The sequence below is a fragment of the Oreochromis niloticus genome, linkage group LG11 (genome assembly GCF_001858045.2).
Source record: "Oreochromis niloticus isolate F11D_XX linkage group LG11, O_niloticus_UMD_NMBU, whole genome shotgun sequence".
NCBI classification, from domain to species: domain Eukaryota; kingdom Metazoa; phylum Chordata; class Actinopteri; order Cichliformes; family Cichlidae; genus Oreochromis; species Oreochromis niloticus.
In genome coordinates, this window is record NC_031976.2 from 2,075,486 (window position 1) to 2,101,539 (window position 26,054).

The following is a 26,054-nucleotide window of genomic DNA, read 5'->3' on the forward strand; positions in this document are numbered from 1 at the left end:
GAGCAATACTGGAAGAGCATATGGGAGAAGGACGCAACCCATAACGGCAATGCTCAGTGGCTAGTGGATCTGAGGGCAGACCATAGCGACCTCCCTGAACAGGGTCCAGTAACCATCACAGTGGCAGACATCCAAGAAAGGGTCTCCAGTATGAAGAGTTGGACAGCACCAGGGCCCGACATGGTTCACGCCTACTGGCTGAAGAAGCTGACTGCACTCCACGAGCGTCTGGCAGCACAAATGAACCAGCTGCTAGTTAACGAGAGACACCCGGAATGGCTAACCGAAGGTCGGACGGTCCTGATCCCCAAGGACCCCAAGAAGGGACCGGTCCCATCCAACTACCGACCAATAACCTGCCTCAGTACTACATGGAAGCTCCTGTCAGGCATCATATCGGCTAAGATGAACAGGCACATGGGTCAATACATGAGCGGGGCACAGAAAGGGATTGGCAAGAATACCAGAGGCGCAAAACACCAGCTACTGGTAGACAGAACAGTCAGCCGAGACTGCAAGACCAGACTGACCAACCTGTGCACAGCCTGGATTGATTACAAGAAGGCCTATGACTCAATGCCCCACAGCTGGATACTGGAATGCCTAGAATTGTACAAGATCAACAGGACCCTAAGAGCCTTCATCAGGAACTCAATGGGGATGTGGCACACAACACTAGAGGCCAACTCCAAGCCCATAGCACAAGTCACCATCAAGTGCGGGATCTACCAAGGAGATGCTCTGTCCCCACTGCTGTTCTGCATAGGCCTGAACCCCCTCAGTGAGATCATTAACAAGACTGGCTATGGATACCGACTACGGAACGGAGCGGTTGTCAGCCACCTCCTGTACATGGATGACATCAAGCTGTATGCCAAGAGTGAACGAGACATCGATTCACTGATACACACTACCAGGCTATACAGCAATGACATTGGAATGTCATTCGGGCTGGAGAAGTGTAGTCGGATGGTAACAAAGAGAGGGAAGGTAGTCAGAACTGAAGGGATTGAACTACCAGAAGGCAACATTGCAGACATAGAGGACAGTTACAAGTACCTGGGGATCCCACAGGCGAATGGGAACCATGAAGAGGCCGCTAGGAAAGCTGCAACCACCAAGTACCTGCAGAGGGTCAGGCAAGTCCTGAGGAGTCAGCTGAATGGTAAGAACAAGATCCGGGCCATCAACACCTACGCCCTGCCCGTGATCAGGTACCCTGCTGGGGTAATAGGCTGGCCAAAGGAGGCGATAGAAGCCACTGACATCAAGACAAGAAAGCTCCTTACCATGCATGGAGGGTTTCACCCCAAGTCTAGCACCCTGAGGTTGTACGCTAAGCGGAAGGAAGGGGGCCGAGGACTGGTGACTGTCAGCACCACAGTCCAGGATGAGACAAGAAACATCCACGAATACATCACGAAGATGGCCCCAACTGACAGTGTGCTCAGTGAATACCTCAGGCAGCAGAAACCCAAGAAAGAGGAGGAAGGCGAGGAACCATCATGGAAGGACAGGCCCCTGCACGGTATGTACCACCGGCAGATAGAGGAGGTGGCTGATATCCAGAAATCCTACCAGTGGCTGGACAAAGCTGGACTGAAAGACAGCACAGAGGTACTAATCATGGCAGCACAAGAACAAGCTCTGAGTACAAGATCCATAGAGGCTGGGGTCTATCACACCAGGCAAGACCCCAGGTGCAGGCTGTGTAAAGATGCCCCAGAGACAATCCAGCACATAACAGCAGGGTGCAAGATGCTAGCAGGCAAGGCATACATGGAACGCCATAACCAAGTGGCCGGCATAGTGTACAGGAACATCTGTGCCGAGTATAACCTGGAAGTCCCAAGGTCAAAATGGGAGATGCCCCCAAGGGTGATGGAGAATGACCGAGCTAAGATCCTGTGGGACTTCCAGATGCAGACGGACAAAATGGTGGTGGCTAACCAACCGGACATAGTGGTGGTAGACAAACAGAAGAAGACGGCTGTAGTGATCGATGTAGCGGTTCCGAATGACAGCAATATCAGGAAGAAGGAACACGAGAAGCTGGAGAAATACCAAGGGCTCAGAGAAGAGCTCGAGAGGATGTGGAGGGTGAAGGTAACGGTGGTCCCCGTGGTAATCGGAGCACTAGGTGCGGTGACTCCCAAGCTAGGCGAGTGGCTCCAGCAGATCCCGGGAACAACATCGGAGATCTCTGTCCAGAAGAGCGCAGTCCTGGGAACAGCCAAGATACTGCGCAGGACCCTCAAGCTCCCAGGCCTCTGGTAGAGGACCCGAGCTTGAAGGATAAACCGCCCGTAGGGGCGTGCTGGGTGTTTTTTTTTTTATATACATACATATATACATACATATATATATATACATACATACATATATACATACATATATATATATGTGTATATATATATATATATATATATATACATACACACACACACACATATACACACACATATACATATATGTATATATAGATCCATCCATCCACTTTTTTTAGACCCAGCTCTCACCTGGGTCTCCTCTTCATTTTGGTATTTCTTGATTTGTCTCCAAGTGTCTTGAAGCTGTGGGGAGACAAGAAAAGGGAAAAGTCAGCTTAGCCGTTACAGAGCCGACATCCTCAGGTTTGGGTCAACCCACTGAGACTGATTTAGGTGATTTTTAGTGTAAAATATGTCGAGGCTCAGTCTCTAACTTTCAAAATGTTTAATAATCATCCATTAAAGTTAAAATGAACTGTAATCAGAACACACAGTGTCTGCAGGCTGCATTATTTTCAGTTTAGCGTGACACTAAGTTATTTCAGCCTCATATTCACTCAAATATTGACACCATCTCCGTGATCACACTGTTACAAAAATGCATTTAAGTCAAGAACACAAAGTAGCAAACTAATGTAACTAACGTCTGTTACCTTGGTAACTGACTCAGTTGACCTTAACTTTATTTGATGAACACAAACAGAGTTTCCCTCATCTCAGAGATAACAAACATGTTATTAGCTGAACCTGCTTCTTAGAATAGAGCCCGATTACACACGCGAACTGAGATTCTCTCCCTCAAACACACAAAACAGCTGCACTCCAAAAGTTTGTTTGTGGGAGGGGGTCATCACATGACTATCAGCTGACAGCAACAACGTAAACAGCTGGGATCGCACCAATTGGCACGCTAACAAATCGAAATTAGTATTGGGTATGCTGACGCATTCAGGAGTCCATAAAGCCAGCACAAAAGCAGAATACGAATTGTACTTTGGTTCAGTAGCCGCTGCTCTCTCTCCCTCTCTCTCTCTCTCTGTAGCACACACTGCAATCGTTTTTCATTAGCTATCGTTAAGTGTACCTGCTATGCTACATGCTGGCAAGACCTAATACATGAACACAGCTAACGTTAGCCAAAGTTCACTAGTGCAAAAAACAGCAGACCAACCCCGTCGTGAAATCCTGCTGGACGATGTGAAGCTTTTCTCTAAAGTTTTCAAACATGATTCCTCTGATACACGCGCGATATTGGTCCTGACAGCTAGCTGTGGCCACCTCTCGCTCTCGTCCTTGTTGATGTTTATTAGCGGTTGGCAAACAGCGCAATGGTGCATTACTGCCACCAACTGTTATGGAGTGTGGACAAAATGTCGCTCAAAATAAATAAATGAATAGAAATCCCCCAAATCATATCGAACAAACGAATCTGTCTTAAATAACTGAACATGGTCTCATGATTTCCACTTCTTGAGGTCTTATATCGATAAGCTCGAGTTCAGCTTTCATTGGACTGAGCTGCTGTCTTGTCTTCTTTACTCTGGTGAAAAAGCAGCTACTGCAACACAGGACACACAGAGCAGCTGTTCAGTCAGTCACATTATTTTCACTTTGATCTGTGACAAATTAAAGTGATTTCCACATTTTCTTTATCAGCCTGTGGGACAGTTTAGCTTTCCATCACCTTAAAAGTAAACAGCAGCACTGAGAGCACGCTCAGTGATAAAATAATTAACTGGAATTAAAGTGTTTATTTTGCTGCTCTGTGTGCTAAATCACCAGATGAACGATTCATCTCTCGTCCTTTTAATAAACCTGTGGTGTTTTACTGGTATATTTCTTTTTGTTCTTTACAGGTGACACTCAGAGGAATCGTTTTCTGTGAAAGAAAAGTGTTATGAACTGTGAGACGCTCTTTTAGATTGGTCAGCTGTTGTCACACCAGCCCTTTCAAGCAAACATACAGGGAAAAGCCTGGGTTAACATAACAAACTGGGTACCAGCTTTTTGTAACCGTGAATCCAAGATTGATGAGGTAATATATAACAGGTGCTTCCAAACCCAGAAAAGGGAAACTCTGCCTATAAGTGGAGTCACAGACCCATCATCCAGCTGAGAAAGAGAAAAGATTATAAAATTGACTGTGTGAGAAGAAGAAAGCAGGAAAACCCCTCAAACTGGTCCAGAGTATAACAATTTGAACATCTTATGTATTTAAATGTTTATTTTATTTATCAACCACTTTCAAGATACACATCAAGATACACAGTTACAGCTGTAATATCAGTGTTTGCTTCAGCTTCACTAATCCTGCAGCCGATGATTTTCCAAATGAGCAATTCTAATACATGTGAGCTTGACTTGTCTGTGCTGGTGTCAGTAACATGTGTACTGGGATATGAACATGTGGAGGAACAGTCTGTCAGCAAGGAGTCCAGATTCTGCCTATGGCAGTTTGATCATACGGTCAAAGTGTGAGGAAGGCTCGGAGAACAACAGCTTTTGGTGGAGGCAGCGTAATAATGCAGGGTAGCATAGTCCTTACTGGAAAAATGAGGCTTGTCATTAATCTCACTCAAGAAAGATATCAGTGGAAATCTTGTGTTTCCATCGTCTGGGACCAAGCTCCATCCTCCAAGATGGCAACACTTGCCCCACAGAGGGTTTGATCCCCTGGGTAGCAAACACCCAGGGGTCATGCTGCACTTTGCTTGATGCAGCAGTGGTGCCTTTATTGCATTCTTTACATTCTTGCATTAGTAAATTATGTTAGCACGCTGAAACGTTTATTATGGTCCTAAAATAGTGCAAAAGTTATTATTGGTAATGCAGATAAAATATGTAGACTGATTAAACGACACATTATGTAGTACAACAAACTAATGTCTTGGGTCAAAATGTAGCAGTAGTATTAAAATGTCAAATGTTAAAGCTTCAATTTTAAAACTATTTATTATTTTGAATACATAAATTTCAAGTTAGCAACACGTTTCAGAAATGTTAGGACAGAAGCCTGTGGGCAGCTGGGAGCTGAGGAGACCAACTACTGTAGCTGTTCAAACAAAATGTTGACGTTCTGGTGGCTGTGGCTCCGTGGCAGAGCTGGTGGTCTACCAGGTCGGCGGCTTGATGCCTGGCTCCACCTGTCCATGTGTCAAAGTATCCTTCAAGAAGATAATGAACACCGAGGTCCCCTCATGGATCTCCCATCAAAGTGTGTGCGATTGTTATGTAAATAAAGGTATTGTGCATGACTGGGTAAATGAAACGTGTAGAAAAAGTGCTTTGACAGCTCACATTGAGTAGTCCATTTACCATAATGTGCTAATACTTTTATTTATTCTTTTCCAAGATACAGTAAGAGAATTAGCAAGCAAGAAGAAAATAAACAGACAAAAAGCAAACAATGAATAAACTGAAACCTAGCAGCTTTTAACCTTTACCACTTCTGTGTTACCAATATACAATCCACTTTATAGTGCATCAGCCAGTATCATGACTTCCAGTTTATTTTATCTTCAGCAATGACAACAGTACAGAACATGTACTGTCTAACAAGGAAACCCGTCATCACGCTCTGCCACTATCCATCCATTCGCTTCCGCTTATCCTTTTCAGGGTCGCGGGGGGCGCTGGAGCCTATCCCAGCTGTCATAGGGCGCTCTGCCACTATTCAACACAATAAAAGCTTTTAAAAACATTTCTGTACTTGTCATCATAAAATCTTAGTATACATAACAGTGAGTGTATTCATGTTTGGATACTGTTTAAAAATTAATGCTTTAGAAGGATTCTAGAGCTGAACCTGGTCTTGATGGCTGAGGTAGTAGGCTTGGCCTGGAGAAGCCCCTCTTTGGCAGTGCTACAGTGACTGATAGTAAGTGCACCATCCTTGCATGTGTCCTTTGTGGTGCTCATTGAAGATCGTTTTGTAGCACTTTTGGATTCATGGGCACTGTTGGTGCCGGCTCGTAAACTACTCTTCTTAATTTTCTTGCTGTTATTAGTACCCTTGGCACTGTGCCTGGAAAAGGAATTGGCTGGTGGGTCAGATGTAACTGAGTTAATAGCAGCTGTAGTTACACTAGTCCTAGTGGCAGCAGCCCTGGACTCATTAGCCCTGGTAGGTGGCTTTAAGATTGTAGTGTTCTGATGTTTTTGGAGCGTTTTCTCTCTCGGGTGTTTCCATACAACCTCACTAGCAGTCATGAGGTTATAGCTAGTGCTGACATTAGTAAGGCTTTCCCTTTGATCAGAGGCCTCCAAAGCAGCTGTGTTTGCCACAGGCAGTTTTCCTTCTCCCCTCTCAAGTTTCACATCTCCAACATGCCCGTATCTTTTTTCTACAACTTTCATATCGTGGTTATCAGAGTGTTTACACATGTTCACATAATCCTCTCTAGCATTGTCCCCTTTCTGCTGAATCTCATAAATATTACTCTCCTGTGAGACATGAGCATCTTTGTCCTGAAATGTCTGGCACTCATTTGATGAGTTTTTGTCCAAGGGAACCCGATTCGGAAGGACAGGACTGGTGTCTGGTGGAAGGCCTCTCCTCCGTCTGGATAACCTCAGGACCACAGGGTTCTCATTCAGCCGTCTATAAACTGAACGTTTATTTAAACAAGGAGTTTGGTATGAATTTCTTCCTGAATTGTGGAGAATACTGAAGGTCGTGTGGATGCTATAGTATTTAGAAAGTGTTGGGTGGTGAAGGTGCTGATTGTTAGCCCGATGGTGGTTGTGATGTAGGGGGTGGTACCTGTTGCTGCTTTCCTGGGCTCTGCTTTGGGGATGGCACCTTGATTTGTATGTATTGCTTGGCCTTGTGCCTTGTTTGTTACCAACACCAGTTCTCTGCGTTAAAGGAATGACTGACGCTACACAGGAGGTTCTTTGCTCAGAGATTTTAGTTACCATGGCAACCTGCAACAGAAAGAAATTGTGATAGTCTGCATACTTCTGTGGATAATCATTTTTGTAGTCCTGAAGTTAGCATCACCCTGGTTTATGATGCTTAGATGTTTTGGTAAGCACAGTAACCATGCAATTTTTGTTTAAATGCATTTGGGAATATATGAAGTCAACGACGCATCCAAAGGAACAACGCCATCATCACATGACTTTAGTGTTGGCATCGCTGTGATGACATACAGCCCAGAGATTAAAACTAAATACGTTCACACACACAGACAAGGTGAGAGGATTTCAGTCTCATCATTCATTACATTAACTCACTTAAATTTTTAAAGTTTTAGTCACTTTCTGGACTGTTTTTTGTTTATGAGAGATCAGTGTATAAGATAATGAAAGTAGGTGTCATCACTACCTGTAGGTAGATACCTTCAGTGTTTGGGATTCCTGTGTCTCAGTCCATTTATTTTAAGTGCTGATCCAACTATAGCCAACTATGGGGGGGTACACAACAGATAGTTCCCACGTCCATCGGAGGACTAACCCATGGAGAAAAACATCCATCCTATCGACAATTTACATTAATTAGTGATCGTAATTCCATCAAACTAACACTGATGTCCTTGGATTGTGGGAGGAAATCAGAGCGTCTGGGGAGAATTATTCAACATCTGTGACAATGGGGGGAGGACGCTAAGGTGGCACCGAAGGACGGAGAGCTGGTAGGGCACGCCCACAGAGGCAACTTCAGGAGGAGGCCCTGCTAGGGCCGTAACACCCACCAAAACCTCCACAGTCTGTCTTGGGGATTTTTTTTTTTTTAACAAATGCTAATCTCAAATCCAAAAGGGTGCACACACACACGGGTGAAAAACTACTCCGATTGCCTTTGACATATAAGCTGTAGCAAAAATATACAAACACTAACACCAAATTTTACTCATTCCATTGTGCACAAAAATAATGCCATGTTGGTGTATGATAACAACAAACAAAAAGCAAAACAAACAAACAAATAAATACATCATTTGTGTACACTGAAGCTGATTCATATCTTCGTTTCTATGCTGCAGGCCCAGTGTTTGGACTGTTTGTATCACTCACCAGCAACTTTAACTTTAGCTCTAGATGTCATCAGAGAGGCGACAGCATTTGTATTTAATATTGCATTTGTCAAGTTTTGTAAAATGTCACTGTGACTGTTTTAGCTGTTTGGCAGCATTGAAAGCAGTGATGCGAGTGTCAAAGAGGAGCTTTATTAATCCACACACACTCCAGTCAGTAGTCCTCTTCAGCCACCATCATGTGATACTGACATGCACAATGTGTCCAAGACCTTTTACTCTTGTCATTGAACTTAGTTAAAAACTGTTGACAAGGCCCGAAAGGAACAACCCCGAGTGTTAACAGGACGTGTATGTTTATTAGTGTTTGGTTTCCATGCCGATGATACAACAACACACTTTTCACACAAGCAAACGTGTAGTAAAGCATGACCAGACCTTGTTAGCCCTCTTGACATGAAGTAAGTGCTGGCAAGGTCTCAGGAGGTGTATCTGAGCCCCCTCTCGCCTGTCCTCCTCCACTTCCTTCTTCTGTTGCTTCCCTTCTCTTTCATCCCTGTCCATCCTTTTCTGTGTTCGAGCTGTTAAAGGGCAGGTGGACCTGACCACAGCAGGGCTGGCAGGCCTCCTCCTCAGAGACCTGGAGTCTCTGTGCACTGCAGGACAGGTACAGGAAGTGAAACTATCATTTCAAATAGCAGCTAGAGTTTAAGGAGGAATAATATACGTGCAAAGAAAGATGCAATAGTTTACAAAAACATTCCCAGCAGGCGAGTACCTGTTCTTCTACATAACATCCTGATTTTCTTCTCCTCAGTTGTGGCCTTGTGACAGGAAGGCAAATGCTGACTGTCACCTGGCTCCCTGTCTCGCTTACTTGTTAAGAATGCCATGTTGTGTGGCAATGCTGCTGAACCTGAAGTGAAAGAGGAAATGTCATCATCGAGTGTGCGTGTCATGTCCCTTTTTTATTTGTAATCTCTGTAGTCTCTCACAGAGTTAAAGCTACTTCACCAAAACAGTTTAAAGAGGCAAAAAAATGCTCCGAGAAACACTGTACAGCCTGACTCTGGGCTATCAACGCAGTCTAAACAACTACGAGCTAACTTCACTGTTACACTTAACAGTGAGACTGATGTTCCACTAACTGCTTTAGCAACATAATGTAACATCTCTTCCAGCACTAGAGCTGGGCGATAAAACGATAACGATATGTATTGCGAAATAACTTTTTCTCGATAGAAAAATTAAACTATTGCGATAGACCTCATCTCTCTTGTCCTCTTAAAAAAAAAAAAAAAAGAACAGCCAATCCAAATTAAGTAGCGCAGAGCCGAACCAATCACAGCCGCAGCGTCACGTCACATGACTTGTTACGTACAGCACAAGTGCCAAGGCGCACATGTGTATTTGTTTTTGCAGCCGGGCCGCCCAGGTAATGAAGGAAGTGAGTTTGCCGACTACAGAAAAATCAACCGAGAGCGTGAGCGAAGGTTACCGAAGAAAAAACAGATGATGGTTCCAATGCTGGAGAGATTGTCAAACGGAAGGGCCACAGAAGTTCCGTAGTGTGAAGGTATTTCGGCTATTTCAAGTCTGACAAAAAACAGAGTAGTGCGCACTGTAAATTGTGCCGAAAGCAAGTCTGGATATACAATAAAGCGGTGCATGCTCAATCTCTGACTGAAAGCGCTAATTCGTCATTCGGCTTTTGTCAGACTAAAGTAACTGTTAAAACTGTTTGAAAAGCTAAGCTATACAACAAGGAGAGATTGATGCTACGTCCACACGTACCCGGGTATTTTTGAAAACGCAGATTTTTCTATGCGTTTGCACCTTTCGTCCACACGTAAACGGCGTTTTCAGTCACTGAAAACGGAGATTTCTAAAAACGCCTGCCAGGGTGGATATTTTCGAAAACTCCGTTTTTCCATTTACGTGTGGACAAGAAAAACGGAGAAAACGCAGCGTCAAAGGTGTGCGCCTTTTTTGACGTCACACTGTGCGCCACGTTATTGTTTCGGTGAAATGAATTTCTACAATACTGTTACTGTTAATTGTACTCTCTGCAGTGTTTAAATGCTTACATATACACACACAGTTACTGTCCCTCCACACATACGACTCGGTTCTGTTTCTATGCCCCATCTTTGTTTACTATTTCCTACCGAGGCTTCTAGACTTCTGATTGGCCAACATTTCTACACGGTTAGGAATATATCGCCACCTGTTGCTTTGGCATGTTCCTAGCAGCGTTTTCCTTCATTTCTGCGTTTACGTGTGGACGGGATTATTTTTTAAAACGAAAACGGAAAATCTCCGTTTTCAAAAATACCCGTGTACGTGTGGACATAGCCTGAGAATTTCCTTTTAGTTCTCAGTTTATTTGATATTGACAAAAGTTAGTCAATTTTGTCTGTTCTTCTGTAAAACAAACTAAGATTTATTTTTAGAATTAATATTTTGTTTCTAAGTGGAATTGACAATTTAGTCTGTTTTGTTTTTTCTGTTTTGAAACTTAAACGCTTTAGCGGCTGCCTTTTGTGTAGTTTACAATATTTGCCTTTATCTGAAACTGAAGTCTCATGTTCCTTAAGTACATCTACCCTGTTGAACTTATTATGGGAAATAAATATTTTAATTAAAACAAGCTGCTAATTATTTCACATTTTACTTGTGAGCAATGGCACATTTAAATCTTACAAATATAGTTATTTGGCTTATATCGTGATATATATCGTTATCGCCTGAGATGAAAAAAACATATCGTGATATGAAAAAATCTTATATCGCCCAGCTCTATCCAGCACTCATGCTCAACATGTGCTATGTGCATGAATACCAGCTGTTGTGATCATCACATGAGACATGTGATGACATTCTCTGATAAATCCATCAGAGGGAAACTTGGGGTTAGTATCTTGTCCAAGGGTATTTGGCATGCAGGCCGGAGCAGCCAGGGATCGGACCATCAACCCTCCAGTTAGTAGATGAGCTGTACAGGCCGGATAAAAGTTTTAAAACAATTTCATTTCCTGCATCCATTTTTTAAAATGTCAAACAGGGAACTCGGCGGAGCGGCAAAGGCAGGACAAACCAAGGATAGGCTGGAAATTACTACAACTGCAACAACATCAGGTTGTGTTGCTCGCAATAAATTAGAATATATTCTGTATGTTGGCAAATTATGTGAGTAGCGGATTTTTCTGTTAAAAGTGTGGAAAAAGACGAGGAAGCAGAGAGAGCTGAAAACTGGCAGTGTGCCCTCTCTCTCTGCTGATATGAGTGAATAGAGCTTAGTCTCAGTTTTTTCCTCACTTTCTCTCATGATGGTAATTATTCAAGTAACATATCTGCGTATTATTTATATGATGATTATATGAATAATATACAATATTTATGTGATTAATGTGTAATGAATAGAAGCAGAAGTATCAAACATTCATGCTGTAATTACAAGGCCCAGCCCAAATGAGGGGAAAATGGGAATCCTTGCCTAGAAGCAGCTATATTCCCTTGCACTGATTTATTTGGCACCACTGACAAGAAATGAGGTTACACTCTTTGTTGATGGCTTAAGCTAATGAAAGAGGGTTCACAGAGGGAATGTCAACAGATACAATTAACACCCACAAGCTGCCACACACAGCCCATCTTAATTGAATACCAAAATAAACCCATCAGAGAGTTACCAAAGAGCTTAGGAGCAGTCAGATCTACATTCTCAAAAAGGTGAATCCTGGCCCCCTCAGCAACATCAAAAGGCTTGGAAACCACAGAAAAAACCAAAGTGGATGATACAGAGACACAAATATACTACTAGGCTCTGAGAGTTCGAACAACCCATCGTCCAATTAGTAGATGACATCCTGAGCTACAGCCACCCCTGTGCACAGCCTGGTCACGTATGAGCAGCTTCCGTGTTTTCAGCTTACCTCTTAAACAGAGAAAAGACAAAAAGTCCTCAGTCTTAGGGCGACGTTTGGTCAGACAGGTGACTACAGCCAGGCTGTGGGAGTGGGTACTCTGTGCCGACGTCATCAGCACTAATGGTCCTGGAGAGCTGGGTGGGGACTGAGCAAACTTTCTCTGTGCGTGCAGCCGTGGTCTGCATACATACATCAAGTCAACTGAGCTCAGTGCATTTATTAATAATGCAACAAACATTTAATCTTAATATCTAGTAAGCCACAGTTCAGTGATGACAGAGACTTTAAATGAATTTAGTTCTCAAAGTTAAGGAACTGACCTCCCAGCCCATTGTTCCTTCAGTGGGCTGGTTTCAGTCATTATGCAAATGTCCTGTTTATAAGATTGTGGAAACCCGCAGTCAGCTGAGACTGAAGAAGTCACTTGGATGAGTGACGAAAAGTTTCTCCCACAAAACGCTTTTGGAGGTTCTCAAAGTGAATTTCATTTTCTTGATGAAACACAATGAGAGGATTAGTTTTAGAAACGGTTGTGTTGTTGAACACATACTTGGGAGCAAATCACAAAGTAGAAATAAATATTCATCTGTTGCACCAACTCACGTTCAGTGAGTGATATAGCATCACTGGAGTTGATATGCATGTCATGCGAAGGCAGATGAGTGTATACTTTTGGCAACACGGTGTTTATTAAAATCTATTCAAACCTCTTTGGATGTGATTTTTGTTTAAAAATCAGCTTCTGATGTCGGAACATGACAAGTTTGAGAAGCACTGCTGTATGACAGTACGAGCATTTTGTCCATCACAGGAATAATCACAACACACACAAAAACACACTTGTGCCTACCTGTTTTTGGCACAATCATCTTCATCACCACGATTGCTGGTAGGATGGCGTTGTCGAGGTCGCGTCTGTAAGGACCAACTCCATTTTGGACCAGCTGCCCGATGCTTGATCATAGTGTTAACTACAGAGCCTTAAGAGAACAGGCACAAGCCCAGCTGTGTGAGAACTGACCTCCACCCACAGTGTCATGACAATCAAAGTAATAACACGTGATGACCTAGACAATCGTGCTGCTAGTCGTGGCTAAAATTTGGGACCAAAATGGTGTGTTTACTTCCAGCGAGACTCCAAATAACCCAAAAAAACAATATTAGATACACATGCGTGCTTTTTACAGGTTTAGTAAACAATCCTGCAGAAGCAAACGTATTTGCAGTGTTAGAGTCATACGCCTGTTGTGTTACTCACCACAGACACTTGTTGGGGTGTGCGACCTCAGAGTCCTGGCTGAGAGAGCAGCTCTCAGTGGCGTCTTTGTGTTCTTAGATCTGCACATGCTGTTCAGTGAGTGTGTGTGCTGAGCAGTGTGTGTATGTTTTGCAGGTTTTGTGTATTTTGAGTTCCGCAGCGACAGCGTGTTTTGTGTTTTATTTGAGCGCAGTGTCCTGGTGGAAGACCTCTTCTGGTCCGTGCAAGTACGCTGCAGAGTGTGTGCAACTTTGCTTTTACACATTTTCGTCTGAGTTTGTGTGTTCCGTAGTATCCGAGTAGATTTACTGTCTGGAGATTGCGAGACCCGAGTCAAGTCAGTTGTCTGCCGTTTGTTTGTGTGTTCAGTGTGTAGGCGCTTTGAAACGTGCATGTTTTGTGCAGTATGTGTGTTCTCCTGTGTGGATGTATTAAGTGGTCTGCATGTGAGTCTTTGTTGTTGTGTGCGCATGTTTTTTCTTGCTTGTGTTTTCTTGTGTGTATTAGGTTTTGTCAGTGTCTTTTGCAGAGCATGTGAGTGTGTATTTTTTGACTTGCGTTTATGTGGACACTTGTGTGAGTGAATGTGTGCAGCACGGTGTTTGTCTCTGAATTCCCTGAGAGAAAGGAAGAGAACTTTGCGGACCAGACGTTCTTCACACCACGGCATCCCGTCACTGATGTCCTACACCACAAAAACAGTGTCTTCACATTTAGTTCCACATAGTTTGGGGCATCAACACAATTTTTATTTTATCTGTTTACTAAAACGTTTTGATGTTACAGGTACAAGTGAAATGTTTGATGAACCATCCTGAAATCTGAAACATACTTGGCCAGTGGGGAACATTCTGCCAACAGTGACTTCTCTGACTAGTCTGAAACTGAGTTATGTGGGGATTTACTTAAATACACTTTTCAATTCAGTTTTATTTATATAGCACCAAATCACAACAACAGTCGCCTCAAGGTGCTTTATATTGTACAGTAGATCCTACAATAATACATACAGAGAAAAACCCAACAATCATATGACCCCCTATGAACAAGCACTTTGGCGACAGTGGGAAGGAAAAACTCCCTTTTAACAGGAAGAAACCTCCAGCAGAACCAGGCTCAGGGAGGGGCGGGGCCATCTGCTGTGATTGGTTGGGGTGAGAATCCGATAATCTGAACATACCAGCAAGTCTACCTCTGAAAAGCTCAGAAAGTGGCCTTAAATCAAATTGAGATGCTTCGGTATGACCTTAAACAGGGCGTTCATGCCGAAAAAGCCCTCCAGTGAAGAGGCCCACAATCCTTCCACAGCCATGTGAAAAGACTCATTGTCTACGTTCACACTGCAGGTCTTAATGTTCAATTCCGATTTTTTGATCAAATCAGATTTTTTTGTCTGCTTGTTCACACTACAAATAAAATGCGTCAGCAAACGCGCTCTAGTGTGAACGCTCAAAGCGGCCCGCATGCGCAAAAGCAGATGTCACACACAACGTGCTCTGTTTAGACCCAGAGCAAACAGTATTGTTTGACTGTTGGCCCTTAATATAAAGACTTCGGACTTTACGTTTCCCAATTTTTGCTTTAAGTTATTTTGTTATTTACATAATAATGTAAATAACCTAATAATGATCCTTATTGCTGTTTTAGAGGAGCGGTGCTTCAAAGGATAATCTACAGATTTCTGTCAGAATCTGCAGATTATACAGTACAAATAAAATGTTCACGTTTCTCCAACGTTGTCTTCCCAACAGTTTCACTAACATCTACACTGGATGGCCAGGAAGCGTTCGCGATGTCTTCTCCGGCGCTGATAATTGGCGTCTGTCTCGTGTCAGTGACGTAAAAGACGGATTTAATGCGACATGACCGTTCACACAGCAGTCGCTTTCTAAAACATCGGATATGTATCGGATTCAGTACCACATACGAAAGTGACCCAGATCGGATTTGAAAATATCGGATTTGTGCCGTTCACACTGTCATACCATGATCGGATATGGGTCGCATAGGGTCAAAAAAGTCGGATTTGATGCGCTTTCGCCTGCAGTGTGAATGTAACCATTGCCTCAGACCTGATTGCAGTTCTTGCTGCTGAGGATGGCACAACCAATGTTTAGGTTTCAGGTGCAATGACTTTTTCCTCCATTAATAAATCAAATTATTATTTAAAAACTGCATTTCGGATTTACTTATATTATCTTTGTCTAATATTAAAATTCTTTGATGATCTGAAACAAAAAAAGTAATCAGGACGAGGCCACATATGCTGCACGTACACTTTAAAGAGGAAAGACATTTTACTTACATATCTTTTTCTGATGATATTCCGTTTGGGTCTGTCTGTACTCATACTGCCCAGCAGAAAGTCTCTGTGTTTTGCCTGTGCTATGTTTTCACTGCAGGTGCTGGAATAAACATTCGTCTGCTTCTTTCTAGATGAGAAGAATTAACAAATGCTCCAATTAAAAAAAGCCATTGGACAGGACAGCAGTAGAGAGCCACAGCATTCAATATGACTTCAAGTCATTTTAAAATCAGTCCATTTTGTGGCACAAAGTCACTTATGGTGTGCAAAACCACCAGAAGTTAGTCAAGAAACAGTCGTCTAAAGGAGCAGTGAATCTCACTGGAGACACAGCAGTACTGCATCTATCTGATGACACAGGTGAGCCAGCAAAAGCACACCGATTACTCTTCAATACCTCCAGGTTAAAGATTTAATTAGGATAAATTAGACAGCCTTGTTCAAATATAATTCCTAATGCAGTTTGCGTGGAATAAGACATGCAATTGCCACGGACACAGCCAATTCTTCAATAGACTTGTAGTCAAGACCGCCTAAACCAAGACCAAGACAAGACCAAGACAGACCGAGTCAAGACCAAGACAAAGTCGAGACGAGACAGAGACAAAAAAGTCTTTAAACTGCAGCCAGATGCTGTTTCGTTTACGGGTGTCAGGCATATTTATGTGTTTTTGCGATGCACGTCTCACCCTCTCTGTTTTTCACATAATGATATTATCCTATATCCTGGCATGTGATTGGCCACAATATGGAGGGATTGGAGCACAGCTGAGCCACTGTGTGAGAGCTGAGCAGCCAAAGGAAATTAAGTGAGGAGCCGGCTCTCGCTCAATGGGAGTCGACTCGTCCGATTCACTACAAAGCGCTCTCTAAGCACGGCTCTTAGAGCTGATGCTTTTGCGCATGACACATTATTGAAAGTTACGTTGTGTGTCATGGATACTGTTGACTCCAAATCTCCCGACCACTATGTCGATCTGAGACAGCAAGACCGAGACAGTGAGACCAAGACAAGACCAAGACCACATAAAAGTGGTCTCGAGACCGGTCTCGAGACATCCAACTCTACTGTGAAGATGAACATCTGTCTGATCAAGCCATCCTAATCATAAGGATTAGGTGACAATTACTACCCTAATTGTCACACGTCCGTTTTCCCGTGTAGGTCAAATTGACAAATAAATGTATCAATCATGATGAAGTTATCAAAAACACCAGGGTGACAGGCTGTAAACATGAAATCATGCAGCTGCTCAGAGTGTTGTCAAGCTGCAGGACGGTCGCTCTCCATTTCTCCTCTCACATGGTCTACTTCTGACAGGAAGTAACCATGGTTACAGGAGGATGCTCTCAAACCCTCGTGATCTAAAAGATCTAAGGTTATTGATGCAAAATCAAACTGTACCCCAGTAATAAAACCTCGTAAAAGAAGTATACTGTATCAGGGGCATAATTTCCAGGGGGCTTAGGGGGGTTATGACCCCCCCCCAATAATTAGACCCAACCAATATACGCCCCCCCCTCCCCAATAAAATCATGAAATATTTTGCATAAATAGGCTGTTGATTTTCTTTACTCTTTTCAGTTATTGCCAGCAAAATAGTTGCATGTTTAATCATCTGGGAATTTACCCAGATTTATTTGTTTATTTAGACAGAGATCTTGACCCCCCCCAATGTTCAGCACAAAGTTACGCCGATGTACTGTATGCATGTATTACTGCAGTAACCTTAATAATACTGGCTTTTTTAACGAGGTCAATCGATCATAATGTGTGCACTATGTCACTGATGTTAATGTACTACAGAGGTTCCCAAAGTGTGGGGCCCGCCCCCTAGGGGGGGCGCAGAGCCATTGCAGGGGGCGGTATGAAAACGAAAAAAAAAAAAAAAAGAGCGCTTGGACACTGTGGACAGGTTTTTGACGGGGCTCCCACATAAACGCAAAGCAGGAGATGAAGCATCGCCAAATATGTCTCCAAACCAACTTCCTTCCAAGCCAAAGACTAGAAAATATGGTGAAGCATATCTTCCCTTTGGCTTCACCTGCACAAGTGCCAAGGTAGGTCTCCCCTGCAAAATTAGTTTCCCTGCGTCGGGAGCAGCGCTGGGCTCTCCAAATCACGGACAAACAGTATCCAACAATGTTGATTTTTAGTTCACAAACACTTCTTGTAATAACTACTCCTGACATTTTGGACATGTTAGCTCTTTATGCAGTAAAGTTACAGCGGGATACAAATAATATCAGGCTGATCCTGCCGTAATTTGTTCCCCCGGTTCAAATCACGGACAAACAGGATCCCACAGCTGTTTATGTGTTTAAACCCATTTTGCACAGAGAGGCATTTTTTGAAAAATGTATTGACAGCAATGTTGAATATTATTACACAGTACATCTTTTTGTAGCCTAAGCCTGCTTTAAATTTCTCAATAACTTTATCCCTGACCTGTCTGGTGTGTTCTTTGGACTTCATGGTGTTGTTGCTCCCAATATTCTCTTAGACAACCTCTGAGGCCCTCACAGAGCAGCGGTATTTGTACTGACATTAGATTACACACAGGTGCACTCTATTTAGTCATTAGCACTCATCAGGCAATGTCTATGGGCAACTGACTGCACTCAGACCAAAGGGGGCTGAATAATTACGCCCACCCCACTTTGCAGTTATTTATTTGTAAAAAATGTTTGGAATCATGTATGATTTTCGTTCCACTTCTCACGTGTACACCACTTTGTGTTGGTCTTTCACCTGGAATTCCAATAAAATTGATTCATGTTTGTGGCTGTAATGTGACAAAATGTGGAAAAGTTCAAGGGGGCCGAATACTTTTGCAAGCCACTGTAGAGTACAAACAAAGCTCCATTCAGCTGACTTTCATTGTTTTGTCAGCGTTTTATGTGGGTTATAGCATACTGTTCAATTTAGAAAGCATATTTATACTGCCAAGTCAGTACATTAATTTAAACTCAATAGCTTACAGTGGGAAATATGAAATATGAATCAAATAATATCTCCCAACCCACTACTGCAACATCTCACTAAACCTCTGTCCTCGCTTAACACAAGAGCCCAGTTATACTGTACAAGAGTACAAATGCATTCAGCCAGATTTACAGCAACCATTACCCCAGGCTCAAGTTTGTTTCTTATAATGGAGGTAGCAAACCTACACTGTAAAATCTAATACTGTGTTTATTTAAAAACATTAAGTAGGCTGAACTCAATTTTTATCAATTTGTTATTAGAACTCAATTTAAATAAGTTACCAGTACTTCTTATGCAAAACCGCTGATCAACTCAATTTATTTGAGTTGTCTTAACTTAGAAAAACTAAGTAAGCTGGAAGTTTTGCTTCTCAGTGCGGAAGGATGAAAGATGTGTTTTGAAAATGCCACGTGACTACCGTCCTCCTCCCTCTCGGATCAGTCCGCATTTGTTATGGAATATGTTGAGCAAACCTGGAGAAGCTCAGCTCAAGATATTATTGTTGTCATTGCTGTGGATCTTTACCTGATACACTGACTTGGTGAGTAAATGTTTACTCTTATTCAAACTGATTTTGTGGCTTCTCTTAGTTTAGCACCAGGTTTATAATCTTGCTAGCTAGTTAGTGTTAGCCTAGCGTTGCTGCTACCGCTGGGCTCATGTTACTTAAAAATTAACACCACAGCCTTAAAAACCTTACATAAAACTATGTCTGTGAAATTTTCTGTTGATTGTTTGAAATAAAAAAAGTGAGAGAAGAGCCCAGACAAAATTCTTCGGGAGGTGCAGCCGTTAGGGGTGGGGTGTGGGGGGTATTTTCAATCCATAGCCATAACTAACTAACTAACTAACTAACTAGATATATCATGTTTAACCTGAGTAGCAGTAGACCGCAGGGGGGTTGAAAACGATATGCCAGGAGTTAGCTGTGCTCGCCGGCTCTATCGAGCCTTGACCTCCCGGTCAGCTATCTTTTAAATATTACTTTTTCTGGCTCACAAAATAAACTTTTAAGATATTTTCAGGCGAGAATGTAGCTGTGTAAAGTTCAAATATCTGCTCGATTTATCAAGACATCACATATTTGCAAAAATGCTCCGACGTTTTCGGAGACGTCTATTTTTTTTTCCAGTGCTTTGTGTCAGCTTTTGCCCATGTGTGGCATCTATTAATGTCAAATCTAGCCTTTCTTTAACAACATAAGCAAACTGCTTTTATATTTAACCGACTTTTCTGTTTAATTACATTTTAAATAATAATAATAATAATAATAATAATAACAATAGTATTTATTTTGTTAAAAAATGTGTTTAAAAACAAGTTTTGTTGTGAAAGCTATAATCCAGGTTAGTGGCCTGTTAAATGGTTAAAGTCTAGGTTGGCTTTATAGTTGAGAATAAAGTAATATAGCTTGTCCTTCTAAGGAATTCCACAGTTGAATCATAAGAAACATTATGTTACATATAAACCCTGCCATATGTTAGATCTGGTCATTTTGCTTATTAGAAACTTTATATATTGGAAGTTAACTTTTAACAAGCATGTAATGATTATATTTAAATTAGGTGGTCTTTTTTTAAACACATGGGGCGATCGTGGCTCAAGAGTTGGGAGTTCGCCTTGTAATCGGAAGGTTGCCGGTTCGAGCCCCAGCTTGGACAGTCTCGGTCGTTGTGTCCTTGGGCAAGACACTTCACCCGTTGCCTACTGGTGGTGGTCAGAGGGCCCGGTGGCGCCAGTGTCCGGCAGCCTCGCCTCTGTCAGTACGCCCCAGGGTGGCTGTGGCTACAACGTAGCTTGCCATCACCAGTGTGTGAATGTGTGCGTGAATGGGTGAATGACTGGATATGTAAAGCGCTTTGGGGTCCTTAGGGACTAGTAAGGCGCTATATAAATACAGGCCATTTACCATTTTATTTACATGTCTCTTTAGGCCTAAACTGACAGTGCCAATACCACACATTCAGACACAGTAGTAGATGGTGTTTTTAATACTATATGTGTTAGTCTAATTTGGTTGTATGGGGTCTACATTGACCTTCTGTGTTGTAAGTTATAATGATTGCACAGCCATTAAGGATCAAATCAGTTTCTGAAAAATGTTCTGTTTTTTCTCCCTCTGCTGGCTTCTTACTGTCTTTGAGGCTCGGGACCAGCACTCCTGTTGTTGGACAGAAAGACATCAGTAAGTATTTTGGTTTTCCAATATATTTGCAACTGTCAGTGACATTTATATTAATCAGGCTGAACTTTAATCATACTTTAGATCAGCCTGTTTTACTTATTGTTTTATTTGTGCTTTGGTTTGGGGAAGTTGTTTCTTTACTGATCTTTTCCTGTCTTCTGTTATTAGACTTGAGATATGACTGCACTATGCTGTTGCTGGTGACCACAGTTAATTCTACAAGACATGCTGTGTAAGTAAACAAACAACAACAGTTTGGTCTGCAAAGATCATATCCCACAGACTTATATACTGAAGTCTGCAAGTTTCTGAAAGTGAAATTTGTTTTGTGCACAAATCATTTTGCACATCATTAGAATGAAAGTTATTGGCCATGTTTGCATAGCCCTTTTTAAAATGATGCTTTCATGACATTATTGTGTGTTGGGTGGTGGTCACAGCTATCCAGACTGACAAGTGGGACATTGAATGTCACCTCTCCGGTGGGGAGGGGGCCTGAGATCGTCTAAAGTGGAGTCTGTTCTATACCAAATGCAGAAAAAAATGTTTTAAGAAAGCAATTAAGTTCATGTTCCAAAAAATATTATTGTTTGCTTGCAGGACACCAGGAGAGACGAGTCCTCCGTCACAGATGGTGTGGTCAGTGAAGATGGTCGCCTGCAGGTTCAAGCTCATTGCATCTCCAACCCACATCCACTGCCACTGTACTTAAGGGAAGTTAAAGACTTTCTTCTGCACCTACATTTGGATCACCTCGATCCATGACAGTCATTCAGGCAGTAATGCCTGGACTGGAAACAAGCATCCTTAAAATAATACAACATTCCAGCTCCTGTGTTGGAATGGAAAACAAATGTGTTGTTTAAATTAGAGACTGCACTTGTGACAGAACAATAAATATATTTTATTTTGATTATATAAGTAATGTAAGTACAAAACAAACTGTGGTAGACCTAAACTTATTTTCAGAATAATTACATCTGAGACTTTGTTTCATTGTAAGATTATAATTGTTTGTTGTTCAGCAGAACAGTGTCCAGTATGTTGGCAGTTATACTTTGTTGTGTTTGAAAATAAAAGTTGGGCTGATTTTAACATCATTACAAAAAGTGTTGTTAATTATTTTTAATCATATTCAGGTTACCACAAATTGTTTTTTCATTTAGTTGAACTTGAAATGTTTGTCAGTAGGTAAACAATTAGTTAGGGCTGCACGATTTTGCATAAAATGAGAATCACGATTTTTTTGCTTAGAATTGAGATCACGATTCTCTCACGATTTTCTTTTCCAATATAAATATTTATTGCACTTATTAACTGCACATCAACTTCGTAACAGTTGAGACTGAACATAAAAACAATAGATGTCTCACATTTTGTCGTTGCCGCAAAATGTTGTACTGCTTGTAATTCCGTCTCCATGTTGCTCGACACTGCGTGTATAGAGCAGGTAGTGCAACAATAGAAAAATAGTTGCGGGACGGCACTGTGTAGCGTTTGTCTAGGGTGTTGATCATTTTCCTAAATCCCTCGTTTTGCACAGTGTTGATATATCTTTAGCCAGGTGATAAGTGATAGCCTCCGTAATTTCTTTGTGCCTGCAGGAGTTTGACGGGTATGGGGAAGCGCTGTATAAAGTTCCCGTTATTGATGTTTGGGTGGTTGACCGGGACGGATTTTCTCCTGTCACTTTCTTGGCCTTTACAGCTTCGTCATCTCTCACGTGCTCTCCGTTGTTTTTTCCCTGCCAGCTGGCTTCGGTATCACGTGGTATAAGGCTCCGCCCTTGTCATTTGTTGAGCAGGAAGAGTGAGCGCTTGTTTTCATGCAGATTATGTCCCGGATCAAAATGCGGTACAATCGTCATCTTTTTTTTCTTTCTTTTCTTTTTTTTTAAATCGTTGTCATTTGGAAATGAGATCGCACATAAGTATGAATTGAGATCGCGATTTTCTAACGATTAATTGTGCAGCCCTACAATTAGTATTGTACAGTCAGAAATATCAAGTTATTCTTAATACTGCAGACTTGCAAATAATAAGTTGTCCTAACAGTCGTCTTAAGTAAGCTTTACTTAGTTTTTTTGAGGCAACGAGTTTGCATATTTTTTTCGAGTTCTGGAAACTAAATAGGTTTTTACTCTGTACTCAAAGTGAATAAGTTGCCTTAACTTAGTCACCTTAAGTAAACTTTACTCAATTTTTTTGAGGCAATGAGTTTGCATAGTTTTTTTGAGTTCTGTGAAGTAATTAGATTTTACAGTGTAAGGCAGTTAAACCATCATGAGATTATGCTGTGATTAATTCTCTCATTAGCAGCAATAATGCCAGGCACTCCTCTAGAATCCCCGTGGAAAGGACTAGAGATGGCATGATACCACTTTTCTTTATGTCCGATACCGATATCATAAATTTGCATATCTGTCAATACTGATATGAATCCGATATGGTTCATTTTATAATCAATAAAACTGTTTTTTTAATATCTTGCTGCATTTTGTATAAGTTCATACTCAAGTTTAAATAAACAACAACACTAAAGCTATTCTGTTATACCTGTGTGTAAAAAATACACTGCACCCAAAATATTTAATAGTTCAGCAACACTGATCAATCTAATAAACTTAAACCTGCTCCATCCTCCCTATTCTGGTATTTTAAAGAGTACTTAGTAGAAAAATTAAACAACCTAACTAATAGGGTTGCAAACTCCCTACAAAAAAAATAGGGAACCACCCCCCACCCTCCACCTGATGATGCTTAATCGATGTAATCAACTTTAATTTAATGCACGTGTAAAAAAAAAAAAATGCACAGAAATCAATTATTTTTCTACAATAATTAAATAGATTCAACATCTTTCTTCAACAGAATTGCAGACTGCACAGATGGTACCTTCCCAAAGGAAAAAGTACTATAGCTTACTAGGGTATATTAGACTTAACAGTTACTATATACAGTAATGGACTTCTATACATTTTAAATCAGATTCAAACTTTGGTTGTAAGATTCAGATAATTATTTATTAAAAGCTAGACATTTAAAATGAGAATACGAAAGGAAAGTATGTCTTTGTGCCCCCTTTTCCCTGTTCATGCCCTATCGGCCCCCCTGGCTAAACTTTGCTAGATCCGCCCCTGCACAGTTACCAGCCGTCAGCTACGTAGAAAAGGATCCTGGTGTAGAAAGTAATATTAAATACATTCTAACAACAGCTTATCAAGCTTAAACGTGCTGCTGTTGTTCAGCCGCTGGTTTCCTCTTTCTGGTGCAAAGTGGGCCAAAAACAAAGAAGAGAGACGGACTCGCGACAGAAAAGCCGATCAGCTGATCATTGATCAGTTTCATGACTGAAGTAGCGGCAGCAGAGGGAGAGAGAGAGGCAGTCGCTCCATATATCGGTTGTTAAGCTTAACGTGGGAACGCTTTACAAACATTCAGAGATGAACTTACACACTTGCTTTACTTCTCTCTGGGATAACTTCCTCGGAGATGAAATGCTGGTTTGGTAGCGAGGCTACAAATGCTCAACCAGACCGCGGAGAGGTCTCGCACGCCACAGCCGCTCTATCACGCATACTGCTCCGACGTACTAAGGTTATGAGCTGAGTTATGTCGCAAGTTTTGTGAGGCGCTTTTGTAATATTTAATGGATATCCGATCCAGTAATTTAGGTCAGTATCGGACTGATACCAATACGTAATATCGGATCGGTCCATCCCTAGAAAGGACCACGCTTTGTGTCTCTCACTGTGACTCACTGATTTTGCACTTCATGTAATCCTACCACCTACACTCACTCAGCACCTGTAACAAACCACACATGCAGTGTGCAGTACAACATGCTGCAAATAGCCGAGTACCGGCCTGCAGTCCTCTGGCTTCTCCCACACCCTGACGCGGACACTCCCGTGCCGCTACAGCGGGAACTAACATGCGCGGGTGGATGGATTTATTTCTGCGGCGCTTCCAGCCCTGACGACTGAGCAGTCTGCGGATCATTAAACAAACGCAGATGACCGAACAATACACAATGTGTCTTCCACTGAGCATGTTCCCTTTAACAAAGCAGGCATTAATAAAAGAGACCACGCACCCCATCCAGGATCCCCGGCCTGCAGTATGGACACATCTAGGACCTGAAAGAACGGGACACTGACCAGCATACAGCTTCACCGACTAACAGCAGCTCATGTCAACTGTCCCCCCGGTCCCCTGGGCTGTTATTCCCGTAGAGCTGGTGCTTGGAGCCCCTGCACGGCTCCTCAGCGCAGTGAGGAAGCACCGACTGCGGTCATATAAGCCGCAGTTACCAGACAGGCTAGAGCCGCTGAACTGAGAGTCGCGTCAGCAGACGCTCAGAACGCAGAGTCGTCACGTGGTTCACCCCTCTGAGAGGGCTAACGGTTAGTCACTAAGTATATCTACAAAATATTTTTATACCACACTGAAGTGCATGTAGTTAATCTTTGTAAAACTCAGGATCAACAAGAAAGACTTACTAGCCTTCTTGATATAGTTCCATTTGTATTACAGTCAGAGATGCTGCTGTTGTTGTTTTATTATTTGCAACACTGTGATTTTTTATTGGTTGATTAAAAATAACAAACTTGGGGGAGTTCGTTTTGGGGTGTCTTCTTACTGCAGGGAGTCTTCAGGTTGAATCCTCCTTTCAGGTTCCTGAACTCACAGTTAGAAATACCTGTTCAGGTTTGGACAGGTAAATGCATCAGAAGATCAGGAATGGTTTTTATTATTAAAAATATGTAACTTAATTAGCTGCTGATTTTGAACAGTGACACAAATGCCATCAGTTCCTTTGAATTTATGCTGTCAATATATACAAATACTGTAACACAGGATTAGTGTGGTAATATACATAAGTGTACATGATTATTTTTTCAGAGCTGGTGTCAGATAGGTTGGCTGTAGCTCAGGAGGTAGAGGAGGTCATCTACTAACTGTGTAACACAAATATAGCTAGTTTCCTTGATTGTTGTGCAGTTATCATACCAGGTCATAGAGTGGATAGATTTTAAACAGAACACACAGCTACACATCAGTGTTACATGAAGAACCTTGAAGTCATTCTGTTGTTGCCAAAGAACTGATGAGAAAGATGTTTGACGAGCTTAATCTAT

The 26,054-nt window shown here is 42.0% G+C and overlaps 1 protein-coding gene across 10 annotated transcripts in view; it reads right to left on the minus strand.

Moving 5' to 3' along the window:
- Positions 1-25,246, minus strand: part of LOC100695033 (dysbindin-A) — a 38,666-nt gene extending 13,420 nt beyond the window's left edge. For 2 of the 10 annotated variants that reach the window (XM_003446201.5, XM_005472367.4), the window contains exons 1-2: positions 3,442-3,621; positions 2,520-2,573 (exon numbers count right to left, since the gene is read on the minus strand). In XM_003446201.5, the coding sequence (XP_003446249.1) occupies positions 2,520-2,573; positions 3,442-3,497 (110 nt within the window). In that variant the 5' untranslated portion in view covers positions 3,498-3,621. Of the gene's footprint in view, positions 1-2,519; positions 2,574-2,923; positions 2,946-3,441; positions 3,622-5,585; positions 7,197-8,686; positions 8,905-9,026; positions 9,165-12,183; positions 12,357-13,027; positions 13,158-13,435; positions 14,121-15,740; positions 15,868-18,189; positions 18,250-25,009 lie in introns of those variants that run through there. The other 8 variants (XM_005472371.4, XM_025911518.1, XM_005472368.4 and 5 more) reach the window with 8 other exon arrangements.
- Positions 25,247-26,054: the final 808 nt, after the last annotated feature.